Genomic DNA, 13,579 nt, shown 5'->3' with positions numbered 1-13,579 from the left:
ATTCTTCTTTTCATAGTAGAAAGTGTCTGAATTTTATTTTATTTTGTCTGTTATTTTCATTAATTTGATTCCACTGGATTTTATTTGAGGTCATCAGAGCAAAGAGCTTTCGATGCAGTTGCTAATCACTCTCAGATTTTTACCAATAAATAATGTTAAAGACCTCGTATGCTATTATTAATTCACTTCACACTTATGAACAATTTTATGAAAGGTACTGGATTTATGATGAGATGCTTGTAGCTAATCCAAAACTGGTTTGTCAAAGCGTTTTGTGAAGGCTGCATTTATTGCTGCTGGATGTTAGCCCTTCGGGTCACTTATGCACTTTTTAGGCAGAGTAATTCCTCTGTAGGACTCTAAGGACATTTTAAGGTTAACTATATAGTTCCTGCAGACTGGTATAATAACAAAGCTCACTCCTGCGACTTCTATTCAGAAACTCCAGGTTATTTTAAGATCTCTTTTCACTAATCATTCTTTTTTTTTTTTTTTACCTTTGTGTTTACGTCTTGATAGGTTGCTCCCCCTGGTGGCCCGCCGCAGCAGCAACAGCAGCCCCAGGCACAACAGCAGATGCCTCAAGCGGTTCCCGGCAGTGCAGAGGCACAGCTCATCTCCTTCGACTGAAAGCTCCCACACTGCAGAGTTTCACACACTACACCTTCTCTCTTCCTTTAACACCCCTTTCCTGGACTCAGAGGTTTCCCTTTGGAAATATAAACTAAATTCCCACCTTCCACCTTGCTGTGATGTTGTGGCAAAGTGAAATGTTGTGATGATGTTGCAGAACTGTTGCTCTCCTTGCCTCTTCCCCCCCATAAAGTGAGGGAATATGGGGGTAAAGCTGCTACGGAGAGCCCCAAAACCCACGACCCCCATCTTCTGTCATCTTTCGGCTGATGTGTATGTAGTATTTCTTTATTAAACGAATAACTAAAGCGCAAAAATAATAATCAGTGGTGTTCAAGATAACATGAGTAAGAAAATATTATATTATTTAGAAGACAAAAATAAGACCCGCCTCTTTTGTTTCGTATTTTTCTAAAATAAATCATTAGCACGTTGAATTGAGATTTTCTGCAATGGCAGTGGAATATTACAACCTGTTTTGTCAGCGACTGAGGAAACATCTGTCTGGTGTTAAAGAGGCTGTGGATCAAGCGAGGGGCTGTTTGAGTTGTGAAAGCTGGCCGTCATCTGGTTTTCCAGGTGTCCCTCACGGACAAATTTAGTTCCTTCTATTTTGGGATTTATTTGTTGTGCGCAGTTTGGACTGTGGAGTGTCTGATTATAGTTTCTAAAATCAATAAATGCATTAAAGGGATGCTATAGAAGTGTTGTCTAACCCTTGTTGAATAGCTCAGTAACTGCATTTTACTGTTGGTTACCAAGAAATACTAAAATCAGCCTGAAAACCTTAACCACGACATGCAACCTTTTTTTTTTTTTAATGAAATGTCAGTTGTTGCCAAGTAAAACATCACCTGGCTGAAACAAGCGTAGATTTAATTAATGGTCATTCTGGTGTAATAGTTAAGCTGCGAAGAAAGTTCAGGTGGGCACTCTTTCTCAAGTGTACTTGTTTGTTTGTTCTTTTTTAGAAATATGGAAATGCTTATAGAATGAAAATGTGCTGCATGTATGTATCACACTTTCTGTATCTCTTCAGTTTCCATGTGTGAACTTCTTTAATTCCATCGTTCTGATCTGACTTTAAAGTAATTTTAAAAATATATTTAATAAACTTCAGATTCTTACTGTCAACTTGCTTCAACTTTGTCTTATTTCCCACCTGGATTTAAAAAAATCGCAAGTTTCAATTTATATCATGTTCATCCAAATAAATGCAAATTAAAAGAAATTTAAACAAGGAAGTTGCGATACACAGATGAGACATGAACAGTGCGTTTAATGTTTTACAAATGCATGTGACAATACAAAAAACTATATTTTTCAGTTATTTCACAATATTTAGAATGAACAAAGGAAAGAAAAAACATTAAAAATAATAAAGGTGTGGTAAACGAAACAGAAGTACAGACCTGATGAGAGGAAATGACATGCTGGTAGATTATGTACATCCAACCAAACTAAACTGTATAAAATGTTCTCAAACTTCTAACATATGTAAGTAAATTAACCACTTCCACAATAATATTCCATCCAAAATTTGCTAAAGAATATGGTTGTGATTCTTTTTCGTGCTCCTCTGTCCTGTGGATTTGTTAAATAATGTCTAACAGGGATAACCCTCAGAGTTTCCTAAAGATGAGGCATTTGTAGTAGTCTTCCATCTCAACCTGAAAGTAAAATTTTACATGCATAAAATATATGGCAACACTTTATTTGACAGGGTGTGCATAAGACTGAGATGACACTTTCATAAACGTGACATAACATCTGTCATGAACATGAAGGAGTATTTATGAATGTCTGACTGTTGTCATGAAGTTTCATTCGGTAAATATTGACGCAAAGTTGCTCTAAAAGCCGCATTAAAGTGTCGTTATTTATCATGCAAAGTTGGCACTTTTAATGCAACTTTTAAACCAACTTTGCTTTAAAAGTGTCATTATTTACCGAATGACACTTCATGACAACAGTCATAGACATTCATGAGGACTTATTCATGTTCATGATAGATGTTACGTCATGTTTATGACAGAGTCATGTCAGCGTTATGCACACCCCGTTAAATAAAGTGTTACCAGATATATCTTGGTGTTTGTACTGTATTTACATTGAGAGTTTTTAGCACATTATTTCTCACCATTCTCTCCAAACGCAGCCCGTTTCCATAGGCCTGCTGTCTCAGGACATCAAGGTCTGGAAGACCCCACTCTGGATTCCTGACCAACAGAATGACTCCAGCTGTTATTTAAACAGTTGTGAGTTTAAATATAATTTTTTACCAATCAAATCTGTCTTTATCCGTCTTCTGCCAAATGATGTCGGTGTGTAAAGACGTTCAATATCAGTTAATTTTACGTATCGAATGTAGAAGCAGCCCATTTATTAATACTTCAGCAGCTTGTTAAAGGGTTTTTATAAATACATTTTGGAACACCGTCCCTTTGAGAACATTCAAGATATGACCCAAAGTAAAAATTAGTTTGATATTTCTGCTTTAAGTAAAAACTAAATTCCTCACACTTCCAACAAGATCTTAAAACAGTCAACAATAAAATAGCAAAGAAGTCATCTAACATCCCAACATATTTCCAACAATGTTTCTGAAAATTTTGAGCAGCTCCATCATGAACACACAAACAACGGAAACAGTTTTTACTCACAGTTTCCGCAGTTCTTCATCCAGAACTTCATTACAGCTTGGTGTAATGACGCCATTAACGGCATAGACCTGAAAAAATATTCAGCAAGGTGTCAGTGTTTAAAGCCCGTTGTGGGATCATGTTTTTGTACATTGTGACCATAACCTTAAATGTCATATCAGTGGATAATAAGCAGCTTATAAATAATTGAACAAAAGAAATGGGAGAAGGGCTTAAAATGGCTCATTAAAATATCCAAATGACTGCAACATTCATAGCCATGATGAGTGAATATCATGATTTGGCTTTAACCGTATGTTCAACTTGATGATAATGTGAAGTGTGTAACATAGCAAGCTGTTTTCAACATACCCCATATGTTATCAAAAGGCCATTTGGTTTGAGGATCTGTCCTGCTCCACTGATTACACCCTTGGAAAAATATTAGATGCACAAGGGACGCCGGTTATAAATGTGTGAGCTTCTCAAGAGTGGCAGATTTCCAGCTGGTTTTTCAGATGCCTACCTGTGCTGTTTTGAAGGAGCTGTACTGCAGGAGGTTAACGGCGACAATAACATCACAGGTGTTACGGGAAACACCTGCCCATTTGTCCCAAGGTTCACTCGCATCCAGCAGGACTGGCTGCAGCACAGTTTTCACATGGGTTGCAGCTATATATGCCTTTATGCTGAAAATGAATACGCATTCCTTCACTTTTTAATGACTTGCTGGGGGGGAAAACAAACAAACAAAAAAAAAGGTTTGTGAGAGACAAACCTGTCTCGGCACTCCTCTTTGATGTCCGATGGCTGCCAGGTAATGAAAGGTAGCTTCTGTGCAAACCGTATGACATGCTGTCCTGTTCCGGAGCCGATCTCTAAAGCAAATAATTGCTTGTGAGACTGATCGTCCAGCACGTCTTCGAGCACCTCGCAGATACCCTCCCAGTTCCTCTCTGCCTGCGGAGAGAGCAGCATGATCTGGAAGAGAGATAGAACAGTGGGTCAAATCTTTAAATCAAATGTACTAATCTCTTATACCAAAGGTTACATCTTACCCTCTCTTTTGCTGGGTTGCAGAGTTTATCTAAGAAGTAACATATTGGTGTAGAGTGGACGTGGGCTGGGTGACTGTAACAGCAGATGGGTTGACAGATTACCTGGTTAAGAGGATTCACTCTGCACTCCACCCCATGGTAGTAAGGCTAGGACACAAGTGTAAATTGAGGACAAAAATAATATAAATACTGCAAAGGTGTGTTTGAGTAATGTGATACAACTAACTGAACAACCCTTACTGAACCTACAGAGACACATAAAGACAATTACAAAGTCAGCCTTCTATCACCTGAATAATATTTCCAGGATTTAAGGACCAATGTCCCTGCAAGATCTAAAAATATTCACTTATGTGTTTGTCTTTAGTGAAATTGATTACTGCAACAGTGTCCACAAGTCTGCCTAAGAAGTCAGACAACTCCAGCTAAACCAGAATGCTGCAACTAGCTTTCCCACTAAAACTAGCTATCATGCCAACAATAAAGTACTTACACCGACTCTCTGTAGCTCAGAGAACAGATTTTAAAAATACTTCTGTTAGTTTATGAGCCACTCAGGTCATCTCTGCATCCACAGAACCAGATCCAAGCGTGGAGAAGCAGTACTCAGTTTTTATGCTCCTCTAATCTGGAACAAACTTCCAAAATACAGCAAAAATGTAGGGACGCTGAACTCCTTTAAAGGTTAAACCCTATTTGTTAAGAGTTGTCTTTCACTAATAATAACTGGGGCATACATTAATTCTAGTCTGGAATGCAAATTCTTATAACTTCTCTTTATTTTGACAACCTGACATAATGTTTCTTTTTTGTCTTTTTCATTGGACTGAAATGAATTGTACAGAGCATTTGCTACAGGTCCCTTGCACCAGTTTGCACTTATGAATTCTCAATATTGTCTTTCTGACATCTCTTCTAAATACCAGTCCAGGTCATTTTGTTTGGAGAACCATAATTACTTTAGCGCGCATTGTCCCTTATCAGCTCCCGTAGGTTTGCTAACAGTTCGAGTTCATCTAATGCATTGTGGGTAGGTCAGGCACGGGGAGGACGCCATGTGCTGTTGAGGCTCTGGAATTGGACCCGTCTGTGCTCATCTCGATTTGTTCTGTTTCAGTGGGACTTTGGGCTCCACAGCTCCGGTTAACGCCAGCATGTACTGCACCAGACGCTGCCTCCGGACCGCGTTGCGGGCCGCCGCGAACGTTCACCGGTACGTAACCCCGGAACAGTCGCTCATCTCTGCGTCTTCTTGGGGGTTTCTTCAAGGGCAGACAGCCAGTCTCTGATGCCGCTGTTATTGCATATTATCTCGTGTTTATCTCTGCTAACGTCGTGGAAATACTGCATGCTGTATTAGGCTGCAGTTTAAACCCAGTTTCATTCTACGCGATGGTGTTTCAGGTGAGTTAGTCGGTGGCAGGTGAGTTAGCCGGTGGTTAATGTCTTCTCTCTGGCTGCAACTGCAGCATCATGTTACTATTTGACTGATGTTGTAAAACACAGCCAGACCTTAAAATCCACCCCTTCAGGTGGGCCGTTTTCTGTCTTCATTAGGTTGCTTTTACTGACAGTTACAGTGACATTCTTTGGAGTTTGTTTATTGCTAATTTGGTTGCCAGATATTTCAGATTTAAAAGTAAAAAAAAACACGCAGAGTCACCTGGAGAGCGCAGATCTGGCAACAATGTACGGTAGCTTTCTACTGTTTTTAAAATGGCATCGAGTTGTTAGTATGAAGCTACAGATACCTGTAGTTCTGCTTTTACCATGTATTGGGTAATATTTAAAAGTATCCAGGAATGTGTAAGACAATTACCTTTTGTCCTTTATAAAATATGGTAATTTAAAAAGTAAGTGTTACTTAAACTAAGGTGTCAAAAGTAGGTTTGATAAGATGCTTAAGTAATATTTAATATATATATTCAAAATTATTGTTAAAATGAAATGTAAGAAAAATAGTATATCAAGAATAATGTCAAATTAATAATATATATCCAGTAATGTGTGATAAAATTAATGAATGTCAAAAATTAAAAACTAAAAAAGCAATGAAAGTAGTTTGACTAAAGTAAAATGTTATGTTTAAATCAAAAGATAACCAAAAATTGAGACTTATGCAGAGATTTTGGTATTTTTTGTTTTTAGATTTGGACCACTCATTACAAATTGTGATCACACTTTTATGCTGGCTTTAAAACATTGTGAACTTAACTTGTTGACTTGGTTGCACATGTTTAACATTTGAGTGGAATGAGAAAATTGTTAAAACTGAAAAAAGAAGCCTTCAAATCAGATTTGAAATGTGCAGAAAGCCAGAGGTTGTCTTTGTTGTTTTTTTGTATCAGCTGAAAGACGACTTGCTGCCTTCTGATCAATCTGAAAATTTGTGATTCTCAAACAGTTCAGCTTCTAATAACAATAATACTGAAAGAAATGTGTAACTCAAATGATACGTTGAATACAGAAGAAACATACTAATATATTTTTATCTATTTGATTATTTTTTTTTTTTTATTTCTTGCAACATTTCAGCATCTTTAGAATCTCATTTCCAACTCGTCCAATGAGTGAGAATCGCTTTCAGAGCAGATATTCTCAAAGCTAAACTCCCGCAGAATCCCTGTTGTTTTTCGTCGACGTGAACAGCGATCTGTGTCGTGTCTCCAGATAATGACCAGATACAGTCATGTGTTTTTCAGGCACCACCTTCAGCAGCAGGCACCGGCTCTGTGTTCTGTCCGGCTTCTGAAAACCAGTTCGACCGCCTTTTCAGAAGCCTTAGCCACGCCCGCTCTAGACGGAGCGCCCAAAGAGTACTCTCCAAAAATCCAACAGCTGGTCAGCGACATCGCCAGCCTCACCTTGCTAGAGGTGTCGGACCTCAACGAGCTCCTCAAGGTTTGTGGAAAAGGTCCCTTTTTTTTTTTTTTTTTTTAATGCTGAACCTGAATAACCGGAGTCTTTGGTCCAACTCATGTTTTTGGGGGATAATCTTTTCTAATTCTCACTTTCAGAAAACTCTGAATATTCAAGATGTTGGAATGATGCCGATGGGGGCAATGGGTGCATCTGCTGTCCCTGCAGCTCAGGTACAAACTCTGACTCTGGTCGCCATAAAAAAAATAAATAAAAAAAAAACGACACGATCCGGTGACTTAAAATCTTAACATCTCGGTTGTAGTTTTTGGCTGACATTGCTTGTTCGTTTTCCTTCTTGTGAAACCAGGCCGCAGAAGAGGAGGAGGCGCCGGTAAAGATAGAAAAGACTCAATTCACAGTAAAACTGACAGAGTTGAAAGCAGCTGAAAAAGTAAAGCTTATAAAGGAAGTGAAGAACTGCATACAAGGCTTGAATCTGGTGCAGGTAAGGGTAAATTAATGTCTGCTTGCTCTGTTACTCGCTCTTAAAAAAAGTAAAGTTTATTTTATTGTTTGAAGGTTTTCACTTGTATATTTCTGTGTAAAAGATTTTCTGGTGTTTGGTCAGCTGTAAAAAAAATAGAGCAAACTTCTTGTAGATGATCACAAGGCAGAACAACTTGTAGTTGCATTTTGCAGGTTTGCATGAACAAAATGTGGCTTAGAATTAGGATCTTTTGTTTGATGAGATGTGTGACAATATTGGTTGTTGAGCAGTAAAACTATTGCCAGATTTCTTTTTAGGCGATGTTGGGACTGCTACAAATATTTATTTTGTAGGAAAAGGAATGCATACGTAACATGTTGGTTGTATTATTTAATCTGTCAGTGGCAAACATCAGACATGAACAGTACATGTGTAAATTAATCCTTATTATGCAAGTGAGTTGCAGACTCCTGGTTGTTTTCCGATCTAAAACAGCCGTGTAATCACTCCGACTGAACCAAGAGTGGTTTAATGCTAAAGACAATAAAAGTCGCAGAAAAATGAAGTAGATGTTTGTCTAATATCTACATAAACATGTTCACCTCTCGGTTTAATTACAACTACAGATTTTTGATGTACTATCTTAATCTGACGCTCTTTAGTTCTTATAATTTGCAGCTTCTTTATATTCTAAATCTTGAGAACTGCATGAAGAGCTACGAAACATGCAATATTTTTACTCTTACCAGATCAGTGTTGCAGATTGCCTCAGTCCAATCTTTTCTCTCTCTCTCTTTCAATCAGGCTAAGAAGCTGGTGGAGTCCCTTCCCCAGGAAATCCGGGCGAATGTGTCCAAGGACGAAGCAGAAAAACTCAAAGCGGCTCTGGAAGCAGCAGGTGGCACTGTGGTGCTGGAGTAAAGCCGTGGAACCACTCGCCCCGTTTACTCTGGAGTTCTGTTGTTCGTGCACTTCATCCTTCATGTATATATGTTTTCTTTTGTTTTTTTTGTTGTTTTTTTTAACTCAAAAAGAAAAAAGAAAAAAAAAAGAGGATCTCAAGAGAAATGGAAAGAAAACACATTTTCCAACGCTCTCATCCTTTAGTATTGTCAGGTGGGGTGGTACAACTTTGGAGTGAACTTTCCAGAGAAATCAGCCTCCGCAAATGACTGCTGCGCTCCCTGCTTATGCGCTCACATGTTGCGTAGCTTGGAAGCTTCAGAAATGCTGTCCTGGATGCCAAAAGGAATCGGTGCATTACTCTGTGTTGATGTTCAACTGTTCACAGATGAAGGTTTGAGCTGCAGGAGAATGGATACAAACGTGGAGGAACACCAAATGTAACTAGCGCAGTGGATGTCAACGCCGAGTCCATTAAAAAGTTCTAAATAATGTCATTAAAGTTGAAGTATTCTTATTTCACTCGCTTCTTGGTCCTGTTTTTGTGTCAAACTGAACGTTTTGAAACACTCGTATTTTCTAGATGGGTTCAGTCGGTGCTTAAAGAAGCACTGTAAGTGAAAACCACAGTTTTACCCGTGAAGGAACTTTAATATTTTATCCTGCTGAAAACAAGATGCTTTTTCTCTTTTTTTTTTCATGAGAAACTGAATTTTGTTGCTTTTTCAGGAGCTTTATGCCACAGTTAAAAAAAATATACATTCTGTGGAATGAGTTTTCACTTTTTAAATTCTTGTGCTCACATACAAAAACTTCTTGATATGTATTGAGATGACCACGCACATGAGTGCATGACTGGAGGTAATCCACAATCTTTAAATTATGTCTAAATGCACTGTAAATAACATAGGCTGTGTTTGTGAATGCTTTGAGCTGAAATATGTTGCACTTATGGAGAGGCATTAATAAAAAGAAATGCAATTTTCAAAACAAAAAGTAAATGGTTTTTAAAAATAAACCTATTGGAAAATGTTTCAACTATTTGCAAAAGGTTTTTATCCCAGTTTAGTACAAAAGTCCGTAAACGTAATAATCAAAGAAAGATTCCGTTCAACTTGGACATTGTAAAAAAAAAAAAAAAAATTATTTGACGTAAAGTGGGCGTACGGACCTCTAAAACAGCCAGAATCTTTAAAATCGTCACCGCTCACTGTTTGCCACCAGGTGGCGTAGGAAGTCTCTAAAAAGACTGAACGGAGCTGAAATGTGTGACAGCTTCACCTGGACAAACATCTTTGATATCTGACTGATTCATTATTTACAAGTCCCTTTATAATCTTAATGTTAGCTGTCCTGCTGTTAGGAATTGATTTTAAGCAGGCTAAAGAGATTAAATACTTATTAGGCAACCATATTGTCTGTGGATCAGACAGTGGACCATAAAGCTCTAAGTCGAGGATTACAAAAAGCCTTTAAGAATGAGACTGAGGACTTTTTTGGTAAAGCAAGATGAATTTTACATATGTAGAAGAAGCAAAAAATATTCAAAACTGAACAATAAAGCACCAAATGTTGAATGAAAGACACAGATCATCCATCTGGTGATGGCTGATTTGCAAAATTTTCTGAACTCGCACACAAAATAAAGCTTTACTAAAAAAATGTTCATTATGTTTAAGAAAAAACTGCTCATAGAAATCTTTGGAAGCGTTGCAAGGCCTTTGTGTTAACAATCCAGCATTTGGATTACCATTATTACTGGTGGCCTGACATGGCAAGTGAAAACAGAAGCACCCTGTGAAAAATGCTTTAGTTAACTGCTGGTTTGGTCAATGATGCAGAAAATGAGGCAAGGTCTGCAGCCTCACTGCCTTCTCTTAATTACAAACCATTGTTTATCACATGATTTATGATGGCAGTGGCACTTAATTTAGCATTTACTAAAGTTTGCGGCACTCAAAATACCATCACCACTCATTCTTTGTCATCTGCTTCTTTGCCACTTCCTGAACCATTTCCTCCTCTGGGCACGACTCTCCCTCTCCGTGGCCAAACTCTTCTTCCCACCTGCTCCTGTCACCAAGTTTTGTCATCCAAGCTTTTCCTCTCCCTTGTCCAGACATCATTTGTCTTCACCTGTCTCCTGTTTCAACAGAAAACATCTTCATTCAAAGACTAGCCTTTTTACCATCACACGTTTTTTTAATATATGGAAAATAAAGTAAGTTATGTCAAAAACACTCATCGGTTTTTTTTTTTTTTTTGGCTATCCCAGCTGCTATATAACAAAGATAAATTTTTTTTTAAAAAGTTTAATTCCTTTACCTTAAAAAAGCCCACTGTTTCATGAAATATTTGTAATTAAGCATCTCAACCACTGCCAAAACCTCGAGAGAGGCTTTACTGCAATAAAGTTTACTCCGACTGAGAAAAGTCTGTGGATATCCGTCCCAGTGGGAGTCAGAAAATTGCTTTGCTGGAGGATGCACTAACACCCCACCGAGTCAGTGATGATGGATGCTTTCACACTGGTTTTGTGGCGTTGCGAGAGTGACACGAGTGGCGGGAGTGCAGAGAGGTGAAGAGAAAGAAAGAAGAAATAAAGAATTTGATGAAAACGTTCGTATTTCCAATTTTCATGCAAGTGTTGGGTATATTAATGAAAAGATGAACTCGTATCTTCCCGTTCTTGTCTGACTCCTCACTGTTCACGAATGTCAGACCAAAGTTGGCCCCAAATCCAAACAGTTGTAGAGGATAAAACCTCTCTACGCTGATATTAAGCTGTGTAGTCAGAAGCAGGCCTCCTCCTTAACATTGCTCATAATATTTGCTAAAGCTTCTTCTCAAGGGAAGATTTATTTAAGGCCTTTGTTGTCAGATGGCATTAGCTTCAGCAAAAAGGCAAGCTTAATTTTATTAAGCAAGCCAACAAGATGCATGGAGCACAGAATCATGTCTGAACACAGTGAGTGGCTCTTACAAGGTTAGTCTGTTGATCGTGGATATTTGAGAAGCTTGCTGACAGGTTACTGTTCTTGTCCCCTGAGTAAACTCTCCCTCTTCTGTCCGATTCCCATTCATACTTTAGCAAAACTTGGATTGCATTAAACCAAGTTTTGACGCTTCATGACGCTTTCCTCAGTGCAGCGTCCAAGATTTATAACATTTTAGAAGCAAAGTCTTCAAACTTGAATCCCAGGATGCTAGCAGTCTATATTGGTGAAACTACAACACCAACAAAGCTATTTTTATTTGAGTTACATACTCGCCCTCCCACAAACCAGCTGCACTCCTTTTCTTGGCACAAAAAGGCCAAAGGGTTCATTCTTGCACAAGTGCCTGAATTCAACAACGTGGATTTTTCAAAATGCCCACAAATCTGTTTAACGTCAGAAAGACGTTTAGTTTTTTGTTTTTTTTTCCATTCGTATGTGGCACGGACAACATCCTGTCAGCATCAGCATCACACCAGACTGAACACTGCCTTCTGAAGATGCATCGTTCCTTTATTATCTCGTTTAATTACAGCAGCTAAACGGACATGCCTCTTCAAATGTTCACCAGTAAACCTGCTGCAGCTCTCGGGACAGGTGTGACTGACTCTCTGGGCTTCATTTCCAGACACTCTTACAAACTCAGCAGGAGGTGAAAGTGAAGAAGATCTTGATGAGAACACGAGGTTACGTGTCTCTCTCCAGTGGACTCAAAAGTACAAAAAGCAAACTAACAAATGCTCATACTTTACAATATGTGCTGCATTTTTTTTTTTTTTACAAAACATTCACATTCTATACACTTTTTCCAAATTTTTCCAAACTCATGAGACTCAGTGAGGATAAACAGAAAAAAAGTAATCAGGAAATCATCCGCAGTCTCTAAAAATGACTCTGTCAAGATCATCTTGAATGTGTTCAAAGTCTGCATTTGACAATTTTCTTTAACTTCGTTGTACAGGAGGTTTAAATTGTGACCCTCAAAATGGCCCAGCGAGTTTGAATTTTACGACAAAAGGTTTTTGACGCGACAGGAGTAGATAAGAATAGTCGCAAATACGTGCAATTCCAGTCCTAATAGTCCAATTTAAAATGAATTTAGAGGCAATACATTCGCTGTGGCGATGGTGACCTTTTAAATCTTTTAGACCTCAGAATGTTGTAGTCGGGGACTCGAAGAAACGAAGAAGGTGATAAAAATCGAAGCACGCTCTACCTCATGCATAATTGCCAATAATTATCAGCCTTTTCCTCGTAAGGACTTGCATTGTGAGATTTCTTTCCGGTGTCAGCTACACTTAAGTGCTTGATGGACTGTGGAGTCTTGAACAATAAAAGGTAAAATTGTTTCCTTCTATATGTGCTGTTGAATGGGGTTAAGATCTATTGTAAGATGGAAAAGTGGTCACTTCTAATAACCTAGTTCTGATAATTTTGTCTAAAGATTTCTGAAACACCACGGACAATGTAGACTTAATAGCAGAAACGTTAAGCTAGTTTGTTTGAATGAACTTTATTTGCCGACACTCGAGTGTAACTCATCTTTTTTAGGCTGCGCTTTTCTGCAAATCTCTTTGTTTTCTTGCATTTCATCAGTGATACAGATTTTTTTTTTTAAAGACCTATAATTAAATAAAAAATGCTGCAGCACTGTGTGTAATTTATCTGTTCACCGGCGGATCTGACCATTTTCACGGCGCTTCTGATCGATTTCTCGGTAAAAACTACTCGTATAATCATGTCAATGTTGTAACTTTCAGTTTAATCGGCAGAAATCAAAATAAAAATGCATACATAAATAAACGAAGTCCTGTGTGGAGGTCTTTTTACGCTGTTTTGTGTTATTTTAAACGCGAAGAGAATCGATCTTTTTTTTTTTCAGCTTTTGTCTCGTAAGCCTGACAAATAAAAGTGAGTCAACAAACAGGCTCCCAACACGAAGTGTGCATTTATAATTTTTCATTTCTGATAAAGGAGGAGGGAAGCTGGCTGATAGCA

The 13,579-nt window shown here is 38.2% G+C and overlaps 2 protein-coding genes and 1 long non-coding RNA gene across 5 annotated transcripts in view; 2 read left to right on the top strand and 1 right to left on the bottom strand.

Moving 5' to 3' along the window:
- Positions 1–1,894: 1,894 nt before the first annotated feature.
- Positions 1,895–4,515, bottom strand: LOC103140905 (UPF0585 protein C16orf13 homolog B). Of its 2 annotated transcripts, XM_007556260.2 has the most exons (7): positions 4,334–4,512; positions 4,054–4,256; positions 3,802–3,964; positions 3,648–3,707; positions 3,297–3,364; positions 2,774–2,852; positions 1,895–2,303 (listed from the first exon to the last, which is right to left on the bottom strand). In XM_007556260.2, the coding sequence occupies exons 2-7, from the start codon at positions 4,251–4,253 to the stop codon at positions 2,256–2,258; spliced, it is 618 nt and encodes a 205-aa protein (XP_007556322.1). In that variant the 5' UTR covers positions 4,254–4,256; positions 4,334–4,512; the 3' UTR covers positions 1,895–2,255. The 2 variants fall into 2 exon arrangements, with proteins under 2 accessions (XP_007556322.1, XP_016528981.1); XM_016673495.1 differs by lacking the exon at positions 3,648–3,707 and having other exon boundaries at positions 4,334–4,515.
- A 755-nt stretch (positions 4,516–5,270) lies between these two features.
- mrpl12 (mitochondrial ribosomal protein L12) lies at positions 5,271–9,107 on the top strand. Of its 2 annotated transcripts, none has more exons than XM_016673493.1 (6): positions 5,271–5,363; positions 5,451–5,546; positions 7,021–7,234; positions 7,351–7,425; positions 7,563–7,700; positions 8,487–9,107. In XM_016673493.1, exons 1-6 carry the CDS (start codon positions 5,353–5,355, stop codon positions 8,601–8,603), a joined length of 651 nt encoding a protein of 216 aa, XP_016528979.1. In that variant the 5' UTR covers positions 5,271–5,352; the 3' UTR covers positions 8,604–9,107. The 2 variants fall into 2 exon arrangements, with proteins under 2 accessions (XP_016528979.1, XP_007556320.1); XM_007556258.2 differs by having other exon boundaries at positions 5,274–5,363; positions 7,036–7,234.
- Positions 9,108–12,837: 3,730 nt separating this feature from the next.
- The window catches only part of LOC103140903 (uncharacterized), a 2,575-nt gene continuing 1,833 nt past the window's right edge, over positions 12,838–13,579 (top strand). The window contains exon 1 of the long non-coding RNA XR_476546.1: positions 12,838–12,919. This is a non-coding gene — a long non-coding RNA (uncharacterized LOC103140903). The remainder of the gene's footprint in view (positions 12,920–13,579) is intronic.

The sequence above is a fragment of the Poecilia formosa genome, unplaced genomic scaffold (assembly GCF_000485575.1).
Source record: "Poecilia formosa unplaced genomic scaffold, Poecilia_formosa-5.1.2 Scaffold78, whole genome shotgun sequence".
In the NCBI taxonomy this organism is placed as follows: Eukaryota; Metazoa; Chordata; class Actinopteri; order Cyprinodontiformes; family Poeciliidae; genus Poecilia; species Poecilia formosa.
Note: the sequence above shows the minus strand (reverse complement) of the source record. Positions and strands in the feature narration are given on the sequence as shown.

Coding starts and splice junctions, on each gene's coding strand:
- mrpl12 (XM_016673493.1), top strand. Junction 5,547..7,020: donor GCCGCCGCGAACGTTCACCG/GTACGTAACCCC, acceptor GACCAGATACAG/TCATGTGTTTTTCAGGCACC. Junction 7,701..8,486: donor AAGGCTTGAATCTGGTGCAG/GTAAGGGTAAAT, acceptor TCTTTCAATCAG/GCTAAGAAGCTGGTGGAGTC.
- LOC103140905 (XM_007556260.2), bottom strand. CDS start 4,253: ATGCTGCTCTCTCCGCAGGCAGAGAGGAACTGGGAGGGTATCTGCGAG. Junction 3,708..3,801: donor GCTCCTTCAAAACAGCACAG/GTAGGCATCTGA, acceptor TATTTTTCCAAG/GGTGTAATCAGTGGAGCAGG. Junction 2,853..3,296: donor GATGAAGAACTGCGGAAACT/GTGAGTAAAAAC, acceptor TCTGTTGGTCAG/GAATCCAGAGTGGGGTCTTC.